Source organism: Blennius ocellaris, assembly GCF_963422515.1.
Source record: "Blennius ocellaris genome assembly, chromosome: 4".
Classification (NCBI taxonomy): Eukaryota; Metazoa; Chordata; class Actinopteri; order Blenniiformes; family Blenniidae; genus Blennius; species Blennius ocellaris.
In genome coordinates, this window is record NC_137653.1 from 5,044,673 (window position 1) to 5,066,078 (window position 21,406).

A 21,406-nucleotide genomic window follows, 5' to 3' on the forward strand; every position below is an offset into this window, starting at 1 on the left:
ATAATAATGACTATCCACTTTTTCAGCTGACTGTGAAGGAGACAGAAGGAAGACATTCACAGGAATGTCTAAATGTTAGTTTAAAAGCACTCAGATTCAGAGAGAAGACATGGACTCAAACCTCCACCCTGTTTACATTCACATTCTCTCTCTCTCTCGCTCTCTCTCTCTCTTTCTCGGCTGTGACTCAAAGAGTGTGAATAATGGATGACGAAGGGAGAAATTTTCCTCCCCCCCACCCCCCTTTCTCTCTTTCACCCTCTTTGCTTACGTTACACAAGGACACAGAGGGCTGAAATAGCGCTTCCGTCCTCATGTGATGTGAAATTAAAAGCACACTGGAGCGGAGATACTTGCTGCTGGGGAACTCAACACTTGTTTGACTCCATCTGACAATCCCCCCCCCCCCCCCCCCCCCCCCACAATCCGGCCTGCAACACCACCTCCATCTGTCTGTGCAAGGGTACTTTTCACCACAGCAAGCTTTTTTGGAATATGATGATGTACATGTGATTGTAATAAAGAGATTTTAATTAGCTATGACATTTTGGTTTTGTGCTATTATTTCCACGCAAACACATTGCGGACGGTCAAACTCGTGCGATTTCATCGGAGATTTACAGCGGGGCTTTTAGCCAGCGGTGCCTTTCTCCCATTAGTGGCCCGGGACATTGACGGATTCATCATACATTAGCATGCATACATTTATGTAGGGTCCCTTATTTATTAACACGTTACATGAATAACTAAAGAGCCTTATTTAATCACCTGCCGCAAAGGTTCCCGAAAAAACAGTGCTGGACTCAATAGCCGGTAGAAAATGAGGTTTTCCCATCAACCCACTAATCGGCAACAGTTTCCAGGAAGTGCAGGTTATCATTGGTCAATAAATTCAAAATGTCCAAGTGGCTGGGATTGTATGTGTGCCAAAGGTTCTGGTGCTGATATCAGCAGGCTGCACCGTAGTTAATGTGATTACAAATTGAGGTCTTGATCGGTCACTGAAGGTGCTGAAAGGACAAAGTGTGGGAAAAAACCAGGAAAAGTGACTCACGAGGAACCACCGGGACAAACGATCAAGACCTCCAAAGACCCCAGAGATAAAGTAGAAGGAATATAATGAAACCAACCAACAAAAACAAATCTGTTTCCTTACGAATATTACATGAAAGGGAAAATCGAGTGTGATGCAATAACGCAAAAATCTAAATTCCGTAACAGTTGGGGAAAGAAATCCCTGGCCTAAGATATATACAAGTGAAAAGTGCAGTATTTTTTTAATGTAACAAGAAACTTCAGTGCGTTAAATAGTCGAAGCTGTTAGTAAGCTGGACAGATGCAAATTCAGAGATATCAAAATATCACAAATATTTGTACAAGAGGAACAGTGGAGCAGATAAAGGCCTGTCTGTGTGACATGTGGGATGATAGTTATGGTAACAGGATGGATTTATAGACGATGGAGTGCCGACGGCCAGTCACACAGGGATTACAGGACAGTCGTGAATGAGAGACGACAATATATCATGAATTGTAACGCACGTGTTAAGTAGCATTCAAATATTAGTCATCATTATGTTGCTGTTGTTGTTTTTTTTTAAGTGCGAGTTTGAGTTACTGAGTTGTGAAAGGCTTTTCAGTCTTCATTGCTGTTTTCAAGCGTGGGATGAGAGCGCTATTTTATTTTGCAGCTCAGCAGTACCAACAAAATGTACGACACCGCCGAGTGGAATAATGATCGTGTGTATTCAGTTAAAAGCGACTGACTCTGAAGCTCCTACGCTCCCATCTGACTGCCGTCCCGAGAACGACGACAACAACAACAACAAGCGGCCTATTTTTGAGCCCATGTCTAAATCATCCTCGTGGTCGTAGCTGCTCCAGGCGTGTCCAGGAGGAGGCGCACTTCCTGAAGACGCAGACCCAAAGGAGACCACTGACCCACTTCAAGCAGTTGCGGCAGTTCCCTGATCACAACCAGCGGGAGGCTGACCTGCAAGCCAGACTCACGAAATACAAATGTCGGGTGAAACGGCGCCCTCTAGTGGCGGTACCGAGGCACTGACAGAAATCTCCATCAGCTCTTCACAAAGAACCATATTGGTCAAAGATTGCTCGATGAATTTCTTCCCTGTTTAGGAGATATACAAGATCATTCTACTGGATTCTCTTCGGCGCAAGTAGAGATTTCCTCTGGTAATGAAAACAGTTGTTGTGGAAAAAATGCATTATAAATAATAATTTTTAACGTTTGCATTTTAATGCCCTTCTCTTTTCTTTTAGAATTTTGTCCAACTTGTGTCTAATGGGATCTTAATAATTAAAAGAAAAACCTGTTTTCAGTAAAAAACATAAAATTTTTACCCATTTTATTTTTAACATACAATAAAAAACAAACATATGTTCCGTATTGCTTCATCACAGTTGTGATAACTTAAAAAGGATCTGTTTAATTGTCTGGCTTAATTCTTTTAGATTTTTCTTTTCTTTTAACTATGTTTTCTGGGAGCAACTTATGTAAAGTTTTAACAAATGCATTTTCTATTTCAACAATATTTCACCATGACTCCAACTCCAATTATATTGACTTCCCCTGAATAAATTAAATAATAAGTTGTAAAATATGTTTGAGTTTCAGAGTAATTTCTTCTAAAGCAAACTCGTGCTGTAATTACTCACCATTGTTTTAAGCATGCCTTATTTCATTTTCATGTATATTTAAGAGAGACCTGCAACACCACTTTATAATTCACTGAAAAATAAATGTTTTTTACTCCTGTAACATTAGTGTTTTTAAAACACGGTACTGAAATAGTGATTTGAAATATCTGTTAACATTTTTACACATTTTCATAATGAGCTGTAATGTCAAATTTCAATGAAAAACATCAGCTTTCCTCTCGGAATTTCATCAGGAATAAACAAAACCTCTTATATACAATTGACATCACTACATCAATTAAATCAAACGCACTTCTGTAATTTATTTCACTCTGCTGACTGTCACTAAATTCCTCATTGTGCATCGCAGTCAGCCGTGCAGATATTTAGTTCAAACATCAAGCTCACTATCTGACATGTGTCCAGTCTTCAGCTGCTGGAATTTCAAAACTTTCCTGGTAACTCCCACCTCCTGATGCGTTGCGTAAAAGAGACGCGCTTCTATTGTTCCCGTCGTGAAAGCAGTGAAAGAGTGGAGTGTGGGAAACCAGAGAAAAAGCACTCACAGAGCTGCTGCAGGACGGCAGATGCTGACCTCTGCCCCGGAGACATGGAGCAGAATACGACGGGATCACAACTCAAGCCTGATGTTTATAACATTCAAAAATATCTTTAACAGTTTTGCTTTTTATTTATTTTTTTGCATGAAAAATGAAGAGCTCATTTACCTATTTAGGTGTATTTCAAAGACTAAAAGGTCGTTTTTACATGTCTCAAATTACGACCTGGGGGGGGTATTCCAGAAAGGAGGTTCAACAAACTCGTGAGTTTCTCCCTGAAGTCTGACTTGACTGACTCTGAGATGGGAAATTCAGAGTTTCCGGATCCAAAACGGCCGATCTGAATTAGTTCAATCAACTCCGAGTATGTGAACCTTGAGTTAAGCATGTGTGCAACCAAAGTAAAAAGCCATCGTCAATCGAGCCCCGATGTCACGAGTCACTATGGCAACAGACCCAATTGTGTGATGATGACATTAACCATGATTCTTGGTTAATGTTGGATGTTGTTATTTGGGCTACATTTTCAAAGACACAGATCATATAGTAAGAACTTTTCCACGAACAAGCTCGTGGGTTCTGAATGGGGGTAATAAGTGAAAAATTGCAACCAAGAATTCACAGTTCAATGCTTGAAGAATCTTCCGATTGTATGCCGCATCTTTCTCACATATTTGAACCAACGAGTCCGCCCGTTTCCCTCCAGATGGTCAGTGACGTCAGGGAGCACACGACCAGGAAAAACAAAAAAACAAAACACAAAAGCTCCAATCAAAGTCTGTTTTTGTGTCACACTGACCACCAGCATTCAATAGACTGAGTGTGGGAAACCGGGAGCAGCTTTCTGCTCAAGTCAGAGATCACAGCTGCCTCATCTGGACTAGAAAACTTCACATTAAAAAATAAAATAAAAATGTAATTATTGTCTTGTTTTGTGCTTTGAAAAAATTAAGTCTGAAATGATTTTTAGACAGATCAGCTCAGTGATGACAGAAACCAAAAAAATAAATAAAAATACCCCACTCAGTGGAATTTGACATACTTCTGAACCCGCTGTCTCTGCACCTCAGTCTCTATCATAAACCTGTGAAACTCTCAATTAATTTTCACCAACAAAAATTAAAAAACAACCTAAACAGAATAACCAATTGTTTTAAAACAATAAATTCAGATAAGTACAGACTTGTGGAGCAGCATTTCACTATCATTCTCCATAAAACTATAACTATTTGAATACAATATCAGACATTTGTCATGTGTGTCATGAAGTAACGATGAAGTAACTTTAGTCCTGTGAGTCTCTCTGCATCTCCTCCCAGTCCTCCACCTGTTCCCCTGAGATTTAAATGTTGTGTCCGACAAATATGACCGTTGAACATGTGGTAGGGCAGACTTCTTTTCATTATGATCTGGCTCCCTGATTGGTCCAGACTGTGGGAAACATCCACCAGAGTCAGACCCACACATTCATATGGAGATGCAGGAGTATAAATAGGAGGGATGCAGCCGCCACACATCAGATTCTCTCTTCAGAGACCTCGACAGCACAGAGATCCAAACATGGCTCCGACAATCACTGCAGCAATGACCAATTCTCAGGACCTCCTCACTCTGAACCACAAGGTAAATTGAAGATTCATCAAGTTTCACTAAAATCTGATAAATTTATTGTTGTGTTTGCATTTTGCTGTTGAACAAGTGAATTAATGACTCTGTCCTTGTTTGTGCAGGTCAGAAAACCTCTGGTGGAGAAGTTACGCAGAGAGAGAATCAACAGCAGCATCGAGCATCTCAAGTCTCTCCTGGGTCCAGAGTTCCTCAAACAGCAGCCAGACTCCAAGCTGGAGAAAGCAGACATCCTGGAGATGACGGTCTGCTTCCTGACACAGCTGCAGCAGCAGAACCAACAGCAGAGAAAACTGCTCAACCACTTCAACAAGCTGCAGTCGTCCTCTGATCACAACCTAAGAGAGGCTGACTTCTCTCCTCTGAGCTCCACAGTCCAGACCAGCAGCTCCAAAGACAAGAGTCCAGTCAACAGCGCCCCCTGGAGGCCGTGGTAGACACCTACACACTGGAAGATGATGCAGACAAACTCTCAAGACCATATTGGTCAACGATTACTGGACTGAATTAAGTCACATTTTATGGAGTTGTTCTTCTGTGTTTGCAGGAGATTAGATTACATTTGCAATGAAATATTTCCTGAGGAAATTATTGCAAAAATAATATCATTTATATTAAGAAACAACGATTTTTAAAGATTACTGGACTGATTTTTATTAGAAATGGTACGAATCTGTTCTATTATATGAACACAATGTTTTATTTTGTTGATATTCAGCATGTTTCTTGTGGAAATCACATCAAGAATATATTTCACGTTGAAAAAGAAATCATCTTGTGAATCTGATGGCGATGGAAGTCAACATATTGTATATGTGTATAGATATTCAATTTAAGTATTTCAGGAATGCGATGTGAAGTCGGGCTACATTATCTTTCATTTTAAGAAGGATTTTGTACCTCTTTGGTGTCGATGTGACTTTTCTCCTAAATAGTTTGAATCTATTTAATTATTAACATTGATCGGTTATTAGATCAAAATGTAATTTTCTTTTCGTGTGAAAAGATTCCCCATGAAATTGCTCCTCTCTCGCCTTGTTAAGCCAGCGAATATTGTTTTAAAACTGTGCATCACTTGTTTCATCACTATTGTGATGTTTTTAAACAAGATCTGTTTTAAGGTCTGATTTGAATTTTGCCTTTTTTTCTTTTTTAAAGGTCAAGTTTTTATTTCTTAACGAAATGTTTCACCTCATCTTGTTTATGTCTTTTGTAAAGACGACTGCTCCTTCACTCAGTCTTGGAAATTTTACCTGGAGACGACATGAAAAGATCATGTTGGTAAAAGACAAAGTTTCGATGTACTTATCGAGAATCTATTTGATTGCTCAGCATTAATCTGCTATCAGATCAAAATGTATGTTTATCCTTCACTGTAAAGCCTGAGTGTATTGTTCTTCTTTTGTGTTTTGATTTTGCTCAGTTCAAACATGTTTTATGCGAGTCTGAATGACGTTTCGTCTCGTCGTGTGTCTTTTATAAAGACGACGGTTCCTCCGCTCAGTCTGAGTGCAGAGTCTTGGAAATGTTGCTGTTGTGACGCGTCATCACAAATATGTGACTCCAATAATGGGAGCTCTTAATGTGGAAATTATCCCATCTTCACCTGATTAATAAAATCTATCTTAGCAGGTTAACGATCACGTCTTTGTGTGTCTTTGAAAGGGTGTTTCTCAGATTTAACTGGCGAAGTGTCACACTATTTAGGTTATTCCGTTCCAGCTTCAAGTCTCCAATCAAAGATGTCGCATCAGTTTGAAAAAGTCTTGAGGTCAGCTGCTGGAATGACAAAAAACATTTGAGGTGTCCATCATCTCCTGATGCTGCTGCATAATGAGGCACACTTCTATTGTTGCTGTGGTGAAAGCAGTGAGCGTGTGAGAGTGTGGGAAACCAGAGGAAACTCACTCACAGGAGGACGTGCGGGACAAAACATGGTGACCTCTGCTCCGAGGAGACGGGCTGGTCAACACTGGCTAAAATATTAAAAAAAACAAAAAAACAAAATATAGGATCAAATTCTTAAATCATCATTAAATTCTGCATGGGACTCATTGAAAAACCATAAAAGTAAAGAAATGCTACTGAATACCCCCAAAAAATAAATAAACCCACATTTCTATTATTTTCGTGTCTAAAATGTAAAACTGAAAAAATATTTACACTTCAGCCAATATTGTGTGTAAAATAAAAACATTCTAGTTGTTTGTTACAAATCTAATAAAATAAAGTTGAAGGTGGGAAAAGGTCAAATCTTAAAGGAGGCAATCAAGAATTGTTTAGAAAATAAATCCTTTGTTGACATTGCGCGTGAGATTTTCAGTCTGTAATCAGAGTGTGAAAAAAAACCCCCAGACAGCCGACTCATAATTAAGTTTGATTAACATCCTCAATCACAGCCACAGACAAATAATACCCGCTGGGATTTGGCACACTTACCAACCAGCTGCCTCGGCAGACTTCCATTTACACGCCAGTAATATTTCATCAATTCAGGATGAGAACGTCTCAATTTTGACGAAATTCTGTTCTGCTTTAATTTAGATTCTTTTTCTAAAGCAGAATACATGAAAGTCTGCTTTGTAACTTTGAGACTGTTCAGGTTTTAGACTGCATGTTGAAATATCTTGAAATCTTTGAGCCCAACGATCGTCTTCTTCCCTTCCAATTTACCGTGATTATGAATAGAGATGACTATTAAATAAATAAATACGTTTTAAAGTGACTTCGAAATACAAATGCTGTTTTTCAAGTATAAAGAACCACTTCACACATGAAAAATATTTTCTAAGTCACACAGGGGGTTCGTTTATAAAACATTGCATAGAATTCCTACAAAAAAAACGCCCAAAATGGCGTGAGACCCCCCCCCCAAAAAAAAAAAAATCGGATTTCTAAATCAGTGCATATATGCACATCTGCACGCACTTTCCCTTTTTATTTACCTCATTCCGCTCCACCAGGGGGCAGTATCAGTTCACACAGTACATCTATTCACATAGTACAGACATCTATCCAATATTTGTCAGTAAAGGTAGATTTATTGCTGACTGAAAATCACAGTTTTTTGGGGGGTTTTTGTATGATAAAACTGTAAGGATCTGAAGACGTAATACATGGAGGACAAATCGTTCAGAGCGGAGGAGTTTGAACCAAGACAAGCAACAGATTGAAGTTTATTCAGTGACAGTAAATGAAGCCAATAAATCTTTCTGACAGCTTCTCTTTAGGTCACGATCAACAAATGTTATTCACGTGAATCCCAAGTATTCAAACGTCTTTTCTCATCACCCAGTTCATCAAATGGCTGAAAATTCACTCAACACATCAATCTGACTCAATTTTCTACTGATTTTTTTTTCTAAAACATACTTGACTTTTTTCCCCCTTAACTCTGATATGAATCTGTACAAACTTGTCAGACCTGTCAGTGAGAAAATTACCATTACATTACAATAGTATGTTGTAAAAAGGCAGAACTTCCCAAAAATGTTTAACCTGTGTATGCTAATAACTTTGGTAACAATAAACCTGAATTTGACTTTTTACTTCACTCTGTGTCTCTCGGGCTGTAAAAGGCAAATATTTCACATCAAGTATGTTTTGGGGGTGAAATGTATCTAGAAAATACGATAATTAATAATTTTAGTGTATTGAAAGTTTCTGTTCTTATTTATGAATGCAAATGGATTGTTTCTTTTGTTTTTTTTACTTTTTGCTGTGAAATATGATTTTTGCTTAAACACACCTCCTTCATCCTTGATGAATATAAAAATATCAATAAATGCTTTGATCCAAGTTTCTAAAATGAAACTTTAGTGAGTTAAAAAGGTTTATGAAGCTTCTCTGACCGTAATGGACAGGTCAAACTTTTTGTCCATTTCATTCCATTTTACAAAAACACAAATTATTCTGTCGAAGAAAATTGTGACTTTTGGCAGATAATTATAAGAAATAATAATCTGTGACAAAACTGTGAATAGCTCAACAATCTTAGTAGGTGAGCTGAGAAAGTTCTCAAAATGTTTGACGATGTGGTTTTTTAAAAAATTAATAAAAATTAAATTAAATTTCTTGAGAAGATCACAAAAGGTTCAACAAACTGGCAGGACGTGCCTTTCAACATTTCCTGATATTATTTCAATTAAAGTTGTGATTTGAAGGCGTCCAACAGTCAGAATGTTATTCTAAGTTGCCCCCTCCTCAAACAGACCAGACATAATCTCATGCATGATTAAGGCACACTTCCATTGTTCCTGCAGTGAAAGAACAGAGTGTGGGAAACGAGAGGAAACTCACTCACAGAGCCGCTGTGGGACAATAGATCCAGACCTTTGGCCTCAAGTCGTATGAATTAAAGGGGGGGGTAACAACTAGAACTTTCAAATCATTAAGATTTTATTCTTTTTAGTTCAAGGTGACACGTCTAATCACGGCACCATACATGTGATCGAGTACGAATGATCTTAATCGATAAATGTGATTATAAATCAATATGTTCACTTAGATTTTGGCCACGTGCTTCAATTCCCTTGGAGGAAGATGGCGGGAAAAGTGCTTACAGAGAAGGATTGAGCGTGGCGAGCGCCGTCAGCCACACCAGCAGCCGCCTCCTCGCTCCTGGGGTTTGGCACACGTCAAGAAGCAGCTGCCTCACATTCGAAGATATTTAAATGAGCGCCCTATAAAGACAACTGACCGTATTTGGTCATTTGCTGATTTCTTCCCACAATAATATGACAGCGACTTGTCCAAGTACATTGCACACAGTGTGTCTTGTCTGGTATGTATCACACACTTATACACAACTTATTGCAATAAATGAATTATTTGTAATATTTCAGTGACCGAGGATAAATACAAATGTTTGTTTTGGTTTTTTTTTACACAAAAAAGACCGTTTAAAATTGCTAAATATTTTTAAAAAGCCATCCGCTGTCAACTAAAAACATTCAGACGACTTTTTGAAAAAAATGTTCTTACCTTCGCTGCGATTTTAAACGGTCCAGTTGTCTAAATGCTTTTAGTCGGACGGCTTTTTATTTTTTTTCGATTTTGTGTAAAAAAAACAACAAACATTTGTATTTATCCTTGGTCACTGAAATATTACAAATAATTAACTTATTGCAATAGGTTGTCTAAATGTTTTTTTTAGTCCGACAGCAGACGGCTTTTTATTTGTTCATTTATTTTTTTTATAACCTGCTGCTTTTTTTTCGCTTCCCCGACGCGATTTTAAACAAAGTCGTCTATCTGGGAATCGTCTATCTGGGATGAAACCGAGAGATGAAGGCCAGCGTGAGAAGTTCTTATTTCAGATGAGACTGACTAAAAAAAAGTATCAAATCACATTAGCTATTGTCACCTCCTTATAAAAAAAACCAACAACGACAAAAAAAACTGCATCGTCAAACTAAGGGAGGACGTTTTCTTTACTGATTGGTGTTTCAGCTTGATGTGTTGGAATGTGAACTCTAATGTGACGCATAATGAGACACACTTGTATTGATCTGCAGGTTAAAAGCTTGTGGGAAACCAGAGAAAACTCCCACTCAGAGGCTCCCCGGAACAATAGACGAAGACTAAAGACACTGTGATGGAAAGGGATTTTAACAGTACTTTGTGCCGAATGACAATCCGTCGCTCCCCGGTAACAAGTTTTAGGTGTAAACACTTTCTTAAATAAAAACAACAACAAAAAAGTCACTAAACATGTTGTCAACAACAACACACGTGAAACATTGAGTAATGACGGAAGTGTGGGAAAAGCCCCGAGGACAGGGTCACAGTTCACTGTAATTTGCATCCTTAACAACACCAGCACCCGACTATTGTCCGGGGGATTTGGCACACTCCAACAAACAGCTGCCTGGACCCCCTCCTTAACGGAAAGAACGACGCAATTCCACCGACGGAAGGCAGATTTCTTATAAAGTGAAAATGTGAAAAGTGCTAAATGAGTTGAGGAAGGTGGATAAATACGGAGGTAACGTTGTTGGGGTTTTTTTTAACGGTCAGATTTTGAAAGTCTCTGAGCCAGCCGATGCTTTTTTTTTTGTTTTTTTGTTTCCCCTCCAGATGGTTGGTGACGTCAGGCTGGACCGGCACAGAAAAGTGCCATTTGAAGTCTTTTTTTGTATCGTGATCTGGACACGGCATTCACAGGCCGAGTGTGGGAAACTCAGAGCAACCGTCTACTCACAGCAACCACAAGTCAGAGGACACCTGCCACATCTGGACTATGAGTTTCACACATATTATTAATAAGCAACAAAAAAAAGAAAAAAAAATTGCAACTACTTATAGAATAAAACATTTTGATTATTTATGTTTTTGACAGGAAAGTTAATTTTTATAATCTAAATCTTGTCTGTTTTAATTTTGTTAGTTTAATTCTACCAAAAATAATAACATTTTGTTGTTTATTTGTATCTTGTATCTTTACATTTTACCCTTCACTTCTGGCAACTTTTTCCCCCACTCATTATTATTTTTATTAAAGTACAGTAGATGCATAATATTATCTAAAAACTCAAAACTTGACATTTGTGTTGGCCTACTACACAAATGAGACTGTGCATCTATGAATCTCATCAAAATCCAGTAAATTTTACACTGTAAAATTGATTTTTGCTTAAAAAAGACAAAGCAAGCAATAAATAGTTTATTGCATGCGTGATAAGAAGATAAGCGTGTGCTTAGTGACGACCACTGATCCCCCCAGGAGCTTTATCTTCCCTCTTTATTGGGTCACTACTTTCTCAGTGAAAAGGTTTTTTTGTCAGTCTCTGGTCTCCTCCCAGTCCTCCACCTGTTCCCCGGAGATCCAACTATTGTCTGGCTCTAATATGACCACTGAGCATGTGGCAGGCCGGGACTCCCTTTCATTTTCACCCGGCTCCCTGATTGGTCCAGACTGTGGGAAACATCCACCAGAGTCAGACCCACACATTCATATGGAGATGCAGGAGTATAAATAGGAGGGATGCAGCCGCCACACATCAGATTCTCTCTTCAGAGACCTCGACAGCACAGAGATCCAAACATGGCTCCTACAATCACTGCAGCAATGACCAATCCTCAGGACCTCCTCACTCTGAACCACAAGGTAAATTGAAGATTCATCAACTTTCCATCAAATCTGAGAGATGTATTTCTTTATTTGCATTTTGCTGTTGAACAAGTTAATTAATGACTTTGTCCTTGTTTGTGCAGGTCAGAAAACCTCTGGTGGAGAAGTTACGCAGAGAGAGAATCAACAGCAGCATCGAGCATCTCAAGTCTCTCCTGGGTCCAGAGTTCCTCAAACAGCAGCCAGACTCCAAGCTGGAGAAAGCAGACATCCTGGAGATGACGGTCTGCTTCCTGACACAGCTGCAGCAGCGGCGTCCAGCTGTGGACTCGGCGGCTGCCCGTCAGGGATTCTCCCGGTGTGTCCGGGAGGCGGTGCACTTCATGTCCAAGCAGGAAGTGAAGACACAGACTCAGAGGAGACTGATGAACCACTTCAACGAGCTGCAGTCGTCCTCTGATCACAACCTGAGAGAGGCTGACTTCTCTCCTCTGAGCTCCACAGTCCAGACCAGCAGCACCAAAGACAAGAGTCCAGTCAACAGCGCCCCCTGGAGGCCGTGGTAGACACCTACACACTGGAAGATGGCGCAGACAAACTCTCAAGACCATATTGGTCAACGATTACTGGACTGAATTCTTTTGAATTCTATTAGGTTGTTTATCTATACGTACAAAAGAGTTTATTAATTGTAAGTTGTAGCTTTGTATAAGATTATATTTCCTGAGGAAATAACAATATCTTTCATATTGAGAAGGAAAGGAATATGTCATTCGTGTTGAATGAAACAAATCTGACCGTGTCAGTATATATTAATAGTTTTCAAATATCAGGAATGCTGGAGTAAATTTGTAATGCTTTCAGTTGTATGGATCATAACGGCCCAATATCTAAAAGTAATCTTGATGGAAACAATACCACAATGGTATATAAGTATTTGTTTTTTTCTTTTGAAATTCTGTTTGTGAATTGTGTTCTGTCGTAAGACCATGAGTTCAAAAAGTTTTTTGATTCGATTGTGATACCTTTTGGTTAACATGAATGACTTTGATCAAAAACATCAGTTGTCCTTTCTTAGACATTGTTTAAATGGACTTTGCTCAATCATGTGTGATTGTTGAGGGTGATCTGGTTAAAGATCTTTACTTTCATTATTTACTGTAAAAGGTTTGTGTATTGTCACATTATCACAGTATGTGTTTTTTTGTTTGTTTTTATTTTGATTTATTGGGAATGATCTGTTTCAAGGTCGAATTTAATTCAGACTCTTTTCAACTGAAAACGTTTCCTTTTTTTTTTTAAGGGAAAACAACGAGTCTGATCTGGTTGAATATTACACATTGTTTGTCTTTTATAAAGACTGGTTTTCCTTTACTCACTTTGAGTACAGTGTGATTCGTAGAAATCTAAATGTTGTTGTGATGTATCATCACCTCTTGGGGCTCATTGTGTCTCGTTGAATAAACAAACACTGCCAGCTTAAACGTTTGCGTTTCTGTGCATTTTTGATGACACAACAGGTGGATGTTCTCTTTCATTTTAAGTGGATATAGAAAAGTCTGCTTTGTTAAGATACTTGAGATTTAAAACAAAACAAAACACAACAACAACACATCAGTACTAATTCAGCACACAACTATTAATCAAGAACATACGGATTGACTGTAAAACTATGTGGAGTAACAAGACAGCGTCGTTCAAATCACTTTTCATGAAGAGAGATTAAGTTTAAGTTGTTCACTTTATAGGAACTCATCGAAACGGTTAAACAATCGTTTGAAAAATTGAACAGTTGACATGTTTTGATGTGACGATAATCACCCCCACACCCCTCCTTGAAGTGGTGCCGATTGGTAATGAGATGCAAAACCAGACACACTTCTATTGTTTGTGCAGTGGAACCAGTGAAAGGACAGAGTGTGGGAAAGCGGGGAAAACGCTCTCACAGAGCGACTGTGGGACAAAAGATACTGACCTTTGCCCCGAGGAGACGGAGATTAAAAGAAGTGCCTGCCTCCCTGGATAGTCGTGCTTGTCCTTAATAATATGGGATTTTAATGCCATTGTTGATGCACGTTGTGTTGACCTCAAAATTAGTTTCTTGGACACAATTCAACTTTTAGTTGTGTTTTTAAAAAACAAAACAAAAAAACAAAGTCTTTCTGTGGATAAACACAACACTTCTGTGAATTATGACTAGCTGGAGAACAAGTTAAAAAGAAATAAACTGAAATATTTGCTGCATTAAGAACTGCGAATATGACTGAGATATCTGCACTGATTATACAACATACACCAGAGCCAGTCAGCAATGACTGAAAAAAGAAGTGTATTATCGCTGATACAGGAAAATAAACCTGTTAGTGAGTCATTGACCCCGCTACATGATTGTGAACCTGTTTACGTCACTGTTTTGTGGCCGCCTGATGCCACAGCGAGTTCTGCATGTGCCCCTTTTATGACATTTGGCACCAGAATGGACAGAATGAATCAAATGGTCTCCACAATGTTCCGAGGTGCAGCCAGCGCAGGACAATTGAGGATTTTAGATCGCTGAGAGTTAAATTGTTAAATGTTGACCTTATGAATTAGGTGTGTTGTCGCGCGTGTGTGTGTGTGTGTGTGTGTGTGTGTGTGTGTGTGTGTGTGTGTGTGTGTGTGTGTGTGTGTGTGTGTGTGTGTGTGTGTGTGTGTGTGTGTGTGTGTGTGTGTGTGTGTGTGTTTTAAGGGCACATGCCAATTTTCTACTAATTTACAGAGTGTGAGAAATCTCTGGAGGGCAGAAGGCTGCTGTCAATGAGATCCACTCCAGTGGATTATTTCCCTGAGGGATTTGGCACACTTCAGGAAGCAGCTGCCTTCCTGAGCTGAAATGTTGTCATTTATTTACAACTAATTTTTATTAAAAAAAAAAAAAAGTGGGAAATGATTTCTAACAAATAATATAATTGGTCAAATCATTGTCATTTTGCTTTTTAGAATGATTTCCAATTTTTAAAAAAAAACTGTGTGAACGAGCCAATGGGCTTCTTTCCCTCCAGGTGGCTGGTGGTGTAATTCCACATCACTAAAACGACACACAGCCAGCATCTGTCACCGACGTCCTTCTGTGGATCATTGACCACAGCACAGGGAGGCAGTGTGGGAACCTGACATCAACTAACTACTCACACCAACTGGAAGGCACGTGTCAGATGACACGAGTGCATCTGGACGGCAGCATAATTATTATCTGATTTAATTCCTGTCGTCAGAAACCACAGTATATATTAGAATATTGTTTTGTAAATGTATATTGGTAACACTTGAGGAAAATGACAAATTATTCAAATGGAGAGGTCTGTCCAAGAAATTCAAATAAATCAATATTCACACGTTTCATTTTGCGATTGGGATCAATCAAACACAACACAAAATGTATCACGCACCTCCACTGCTATTTTATTTCTTATTTCCTTCATGAAATCATTAACGCTTTTCAAGGTCTGGTCGTTTGTCCAGTCAATATCATTGATCTCAGCAACACATTGAACATTTGATCCTTCCATCTCCCCCCCCAGTCCTCCACCTGTTCCCCTGAGATCTATCTATTGTCCCCAGAGAATTAAAGGCAGTGTGTTGCTGCTCCACATGTCTCATTGTCTCAACAAGCTCCCTGATTGGTCCAGACTGTGGGAAACATCCACCAGAGTCAGACCCACACATTCATATGGAGATGCAGGAGTATAAATAGGAGGGATGCAGCCGCCACACATCAGATTCTCTCTTCAGAGACCTCGACAGCACAGAGATCCAAACATGGCTCCTACAATCACTGCAGCAATGACCAATCCTCAGGACCTCCTCACTCTGAACCACAAGGTAAATTGAAGATTCATCAAGTTTCCATCAAATCTGAGAGATGTATTTCTTTATTTGCATTTTGCTGTTGAACAAGTTAATTAATGACTTTGTCCTTGTTTGTGCAGGTCAGAAAACCTCTGGTGGAGAAGTTACGCAGAGAGAGAATCAACAGCAGCATCGAGCATCTCAAGTCTCTCCTGGGTCCAGAGTTCCTCAAACAGCAGCCAGACTCCAAGCTGGAGAAAGCAGACATCCTGGAGATGACGGTCTGCTTCCTGACACAGCTGCAGCAGCAGAACCAACAGCAGAGAAAACTGCTCAACCACTTCAACAAGCTGCAGTCGTCCTCTGATCACAACCTGAGAGAGGCTGACTTCTCTCCTCTGAGCTCCACAGTCCAGACCAGCAGCTCCAAAGACAAGAGTCCAGTCAACAGCGCCCCCTGGAGGCCGTGGTAGACACCTACACACTGGAAGATGATGCAGACAAACTCTCAAGACCATATTGGTCAACGATTACTGGACTGAATTAAGTCACAATTTATGGAGTTGTTCTTCTGTGTTTGCAGGAGATTAGATTACATTTGCAATGAAATATTTCCTGAGGAAATTATTGCAAAAATTATCCTTCATATTAAGAAGGAAAACATTTTGTCATGCATGTTGCATGAATCCAATGTGATTGTTTGGGCAATCGGTCTTACAATGTATTATTGTATTATTTGTTATTGATCATTGTGGTCAAACTTTCAATCGTCCTTGTTGTGGACAATTTGCCAAACTGGCCTTTTTTTCTCCATGTAATAACTCATATTACAAGAAACTGATCTGTTGGTCCAACGGTCAAACATTACATGATTGAATTACTTGAATTTTACAGACTTGTTCAACTATGAGCAGAAGACTTTAAAACTGTGCAAACAGACATTTCCAGAGGAAATAATAATATTTCTATGAGAAAACTGATCTTGTCATGCATGTTGTGTGGCTCAACATGACATCAGTAATCGTTTAGTCTGAATTGACTTCCAGTACTGTGAATGCTATAACAATATTTGTTATGTTTTGTTCCTTATTACCAATTGATCTGTTTTAAGATCCAAATGTTTATCGTTTTATTCTGAACGTTTGAGGGTTGAACATGAAATGAAATTATCTTCATTGTATTTGTGACCTGACAAAAAAAAAAAAATCAGTTTCAAGATGAACATGAAACATTTTACTCTATTTGGAGAACGTGTTGATTGACAGTAAGCAGAATGTGCTATAAACTGTCTCTTATAGAGACTCATGTTCCTTCACTGCTCTTGAGGAGCAATCTACAAGTTGTGCCTTGTTGAATAAACAAACGCTACCAGGCGAAATTGTGTTTTTGTCTCTTTTGATCATGTTTACATCTTCATTAGCATGAAAAACAGATGTTCTCTATCTTTTATCATCATTTCTATTTAAACGCCACAGCATCATTTACTCTACATTTTGTTGGAGAATCGTAAACCTGGAAGTTTAGTAGAAAATAAGGCAGAATATTGTGAAAGAGAGGAGTTATCAATGGTATGTCACTTTGGATATGTACTGTATGAGTTTAAGATATTAAAAACCAAGGTTTATTTCACATTTACAGGTCTTTTCTTGTAAAATTATGACACTTACTAATGGTAAATGTTGAATAGTAAGTAGTATTTAACGTGAGGCATAATGAGACACACTTCCATTATCCCGCCAGTGAAAGCAGTGAAAGGACAGAGTGTGGGAAACCAGAGAAAGCTCACTCACAGAGCTGCTACAGGACAATAGAACCAGACCTTTGCCCTGAATGGACACGAGTTAAAGAGCTATTGGTTTCAGATACTGATGCGAATTGTAAAAGCAGATTCCTGGAAGTGCCTTTAATTGTGTCAATGACGTAGCCTCATGAGGCAGAAAGCAGTAGTCTGTTTCTTCTGCAATGACATTTTTTTTTTTTATTTATCATTGTTGGGTTTTTATCTTAGTTGTTTTAACTCTTCAAGTCATGCTTTAATAGGCTTCTTATGTTTAGTTTGACAGAAGAGTGTCTGTCTTACTGTTTATTAGCTGAAGAGTCTTCACACATCACACTGAACCCCAGTTTGGTTCTGATTGACTCGACCATGTCATGCTCATGATGCAACAGTGAAAGTTAAAAAGTTCATTGAAATGACTCCCACAGTAAAAAACAAAACAAAAACCTGCCGTAAAAGTGAAGTTCATTCATATTTCTTTCTTAAAATGCGGAGATTTTCACACTACTTGTACTTTTTAAAAGACTTTTCAGTCTTTGCTCCCTACAGATGGTTTCTGATGCATCATTGACCACAGCACAGGGAGGCAGTGTGGGAAACTGACATCAAGCAGCGACTCACACCAACTTGAAGGCACGTGTACGATGACATGACTGCATCTCGATGGCAGCATGATTATTATCGGTCTGCTTTAAAGACTAAAGAAGATCCGGGATCTGACTTCTTGTGGTATTATATTTCTAGAAAGCCAACTGATAAAAAAAAATAAAAAAAATCTAAAATAGAAGAAAATAAAGACATTTCCCCCCAAAATTACAAAAATGCATATAGCACAGGTTTTTAAATCAATTTCATGTATGATGGAGGCATCATGTTTACTTTTCAGGCATTTTCACTAATTCAAATTTCACTTGCATTTCATATTTAACTGTACAACAGAGCAGTTATTCTGTCACGTTTCTGATGAGAAGACTAAAGTGTGCTCAGTCACAATATTGATCTTAGCATCAAACTGTAGATCTGCTCTCTCTCTCTCTCTCTCTCCGGGGGTTGCCACTTTCTCATATTCACAGAGTTCAGTCCCTATAATAACAAACAGCAAAAAGCCACAACACAAATGCAAAAGGCACAGCGGAAGTTAACTCACCACAAAAAGGCGCATCGGTTGAAACAAGGAGGAACCGCAGACAGGCTTTGTTTCCGGGGACAATATTCTGAGACGGCAGCCAAACGATGGGACGGCAGAGTACATTCATAAGTTATGAAACATAATTTTCAATTCAGTTTCAACACAGCGGACAGCATTGCTGATTTCTGAAAGCACGTAACATTAATCACAACCACAGAGCAGCAGCTTTTTACTTACATTGATTTAAACTCTCCTGTAATCAAAATGGTCCGTCAGAAAATGTTGTCCCCGGAAATAAAACCCGTACTTCTGACTGCTGCACACTTCCGTTGTTGCGTTGTGTTGCGTTCTTTGTGGTTGTGTTGTTTATTGAATAAACCATCTTCCCACTGCAATGTTAAAAAAAAACAAAAATATTACACGAATGGGTTCGATCCTGTAGTTATTTATATTTTGCCAAAATTATCAAACCACCACACAAATTTATCATTTTGCACCTCTTCAAGACTGCCACTTTATACAATTTTTAATCTATCTGTTCTCTCTGCGCTAATGTAGTCCAACTTTAGATGGTAATATGTTGGGCTATAAAACTTGATGTAGATCATTGCCTTGAATAAAACAAAACAATCCCTGTTGAACTGTTTGTTTGTTTTTTTGTTTTTTTCATGTTTCATAATATTATAGTTCCCATGATGAAAGACATCCGTTTTCTATCTTATGCGGTTGTCAGCCATTTCCATAAATTTTACTATATTTGATTTACAAATCTGTTTTAATTTTCCTTCTCAACATATGGGCTCAGTGAAATAGTTTTTTTTTTTTTTTAACATTAGTCAGTGATCATCACTGTTATATAATGTCAATGTAATTGTATGGATTAGGTGATCAAATCACCACTTTGGCACAATTATCATGCTCAGATAGTTAAATGAACAAGATATTAAGGTAAGAAGCTCCTCCGTAAAGTGGTCGGACATTAAATCTAATGAGGCACACGCCTATTGTTCCTTCAGATTAAGCAGTGTGGGAAACCAGAGAAAACTCACTCACACAGAGGCGCCATGGGACAAAAGACTCAGACCTTTGACCTCAGGACTGGCTATTGAAAGAAAAAAATCTGACCGAATATGGACCTCTATATTTAACAGGTCTCTTAAAAATTAAGCAAATTTGGAAACTCGGACAACAGTTTTGAATTAACCGTGTCAATAATTAACAATAATTACTATCTTTTAATAAATATTGACTACTTGGAGATTGTATACACTGATTGCCTGGTCTCACTGCAGTGATATCTCAGTGATATGACCTGAGTAAACAAATGTGATTGAAAAAATAAACTACAAGAGTGGATTCCTTGATTTTGGAATATTTTAACCAATCTTTGGCAAATATAGAAATTTGAGAGTTGGGACACCGACAATGCCAGTGTTACACAAATATTTCAAACAATTCCATGCTCATGGTTTGGGTTTGAGAAACGTCGTAGCACAGAGGAGGGTGTGGTTCCCTTCTACTCATAACCTGAATGCTCTCCAGAGAGACTGGACACACAACAGTCACACAACGGTCACACAACACCTGAAGAGGTGAAATTTCACTGAACAGAAGCAATTAACAACTTCAGGTTCTGTTTTAAGATGTAAATGTTTGTTTTCTCATCATGAAAAGTTTACTTTGTGCTTTCTGACAGTGTTATGCTCGTTCTCATTAAATCTGACTTGTTTTAAGATCAGCCACGGGTTTGCCTATTACCGCTATAAAATGAGAACTTTTACTGCATTTGACCAATGAGCACTCTGGAGCAGCTGGATGACCAGAGGTTATTTGTTTTGTAATGATTTCTTTTAATGCATCGAGTAGACAAACTCGTGTGACGTTACAAGGCAACCAGCTTGAAACCACTATAGACAAATTTGGCCTTGGTGGAAATGTGAAAAATATTTTATAGGTAAATCAGTACCTTGAATCAGATTCTCTGTGAACAATAATTTCCTTGTTTTTAGATATTTTTGGCATGAAAATGAATAACCACAGGGGACGAGTTACACAGCCAAATCAGAAATTTTGAGGAAGAAGGTAAATAGATTTTATGTCACTCCAATTTTTATCTGTCATAAGAATGTAATTTATAAAAAAAAAAAGAACTGAGTCTGAAGTTCTTATTTTGATCCACAACTTTGTTACAGTTGTCATATTGAGATGTTCCTGTTTGTAAAGTGGATAAGATTAATAGTTTTCCTCTCTGAAGAATTGTCTCATTGCAAATAATGTGATGCATAATCAGACACACTTCCTTTGTTCCTCCAATAAAAGCCGTTAAAGGACCGAGTGTGGGAAAGCAGAGAAAGCTCACTCGCAGAGCCGCAGTGGGACAATACATCCAGACCTTTGCCCCGAAGGAATATTGGCTGAAAGGATGCATTGCTCACAGCATGGTAACTCGGTAAATATCTCAACGTCTGATAAACTTTACAAGATGAGCACGTTGGTACTTTTATAATCCAAAACTTGTTGTTTGATCCACTTGGCTCAAGTGAAGTGAGAATCTTGTGCGTGGTTTAAAGGTGCTTGATAGCGGCAACAGGTTTATGAAGAATCATGCAAGCTATAACATTTATACCTATCATTTTATGCATGAATTCAATGAATGAAGTAGCATTGCCTAACAACAATATTCTAAATTCAATTTAACGCAGAATGTGTTTTTGTAGTACGGTGGTACAGTTATATAGAGGGTCACTAATACT

At 38.5% G+C, this 21,406-nt stretch overlaps 3 protein-coding genes across 3 annotated transcripts; all 3 read left to right on the top strand.

The window, feature by feature from the left end:
• Positions 1-4,721: 4,721 nt before the first annotated feature.
• On the top strand, positions 4,722-5,284 carry LOC308129584 (uncharacterized protein; the record flags this gene model as incomplete). The annotated part of the gene is made up of 2 exons (XM_080495559.1): positions 4,722-4,844; positions 4,952-5,284. The coding sequence occupies 2 exons, from the start codon at positions 4,722-4,724 to the stop codon at positions 5,282-5,284; spliced, it is 456 nt and encodes a 151-aa protein (XP_080351685.1).
• Positions 5,285-11,832: 6,548 nt separating this feature from the next.
• On the top strand, positions 11,833-12,485 carry LOC308129583 (transcription factor HES-5-like; the record flags this gene model as incomplete). The annotated part of the gene is made up of 2 exons (XM_080495558.1): positions 11,833-11,955; positions 12,063-12,485. The coding sequence occupies 2 exons, from the start codon at positions 11,833-11,835 to the stop codon at positions 12,483-12,485; spliced, it is 546 nt and encodes a 181-aa protein (XP_080351684.1).
• A 3,172-nt stretch (positions 12,486-15,657) lies between these two features.
• LOC308129744 (transcription factor HES-1-like) lies at positions 15,658-16,220 on the top strand (the record flags this gene model as incomplete). The annotated part of the gene is made up of 2 exons (XM_080495791.1): positions 15,658-15,780; positions 15,888-16,220. The coding sequence occupies 2 exons, from the start codon at positions 15,658-15,660 to the stop codon at positions 16,218-16,220; spliced, it is 456 nt and encodes a 151-aa protein (XP_080351917.1).
• Between the last annotated feature and the right edge of the window lie 5,186 nt (positions 16,221-21,406).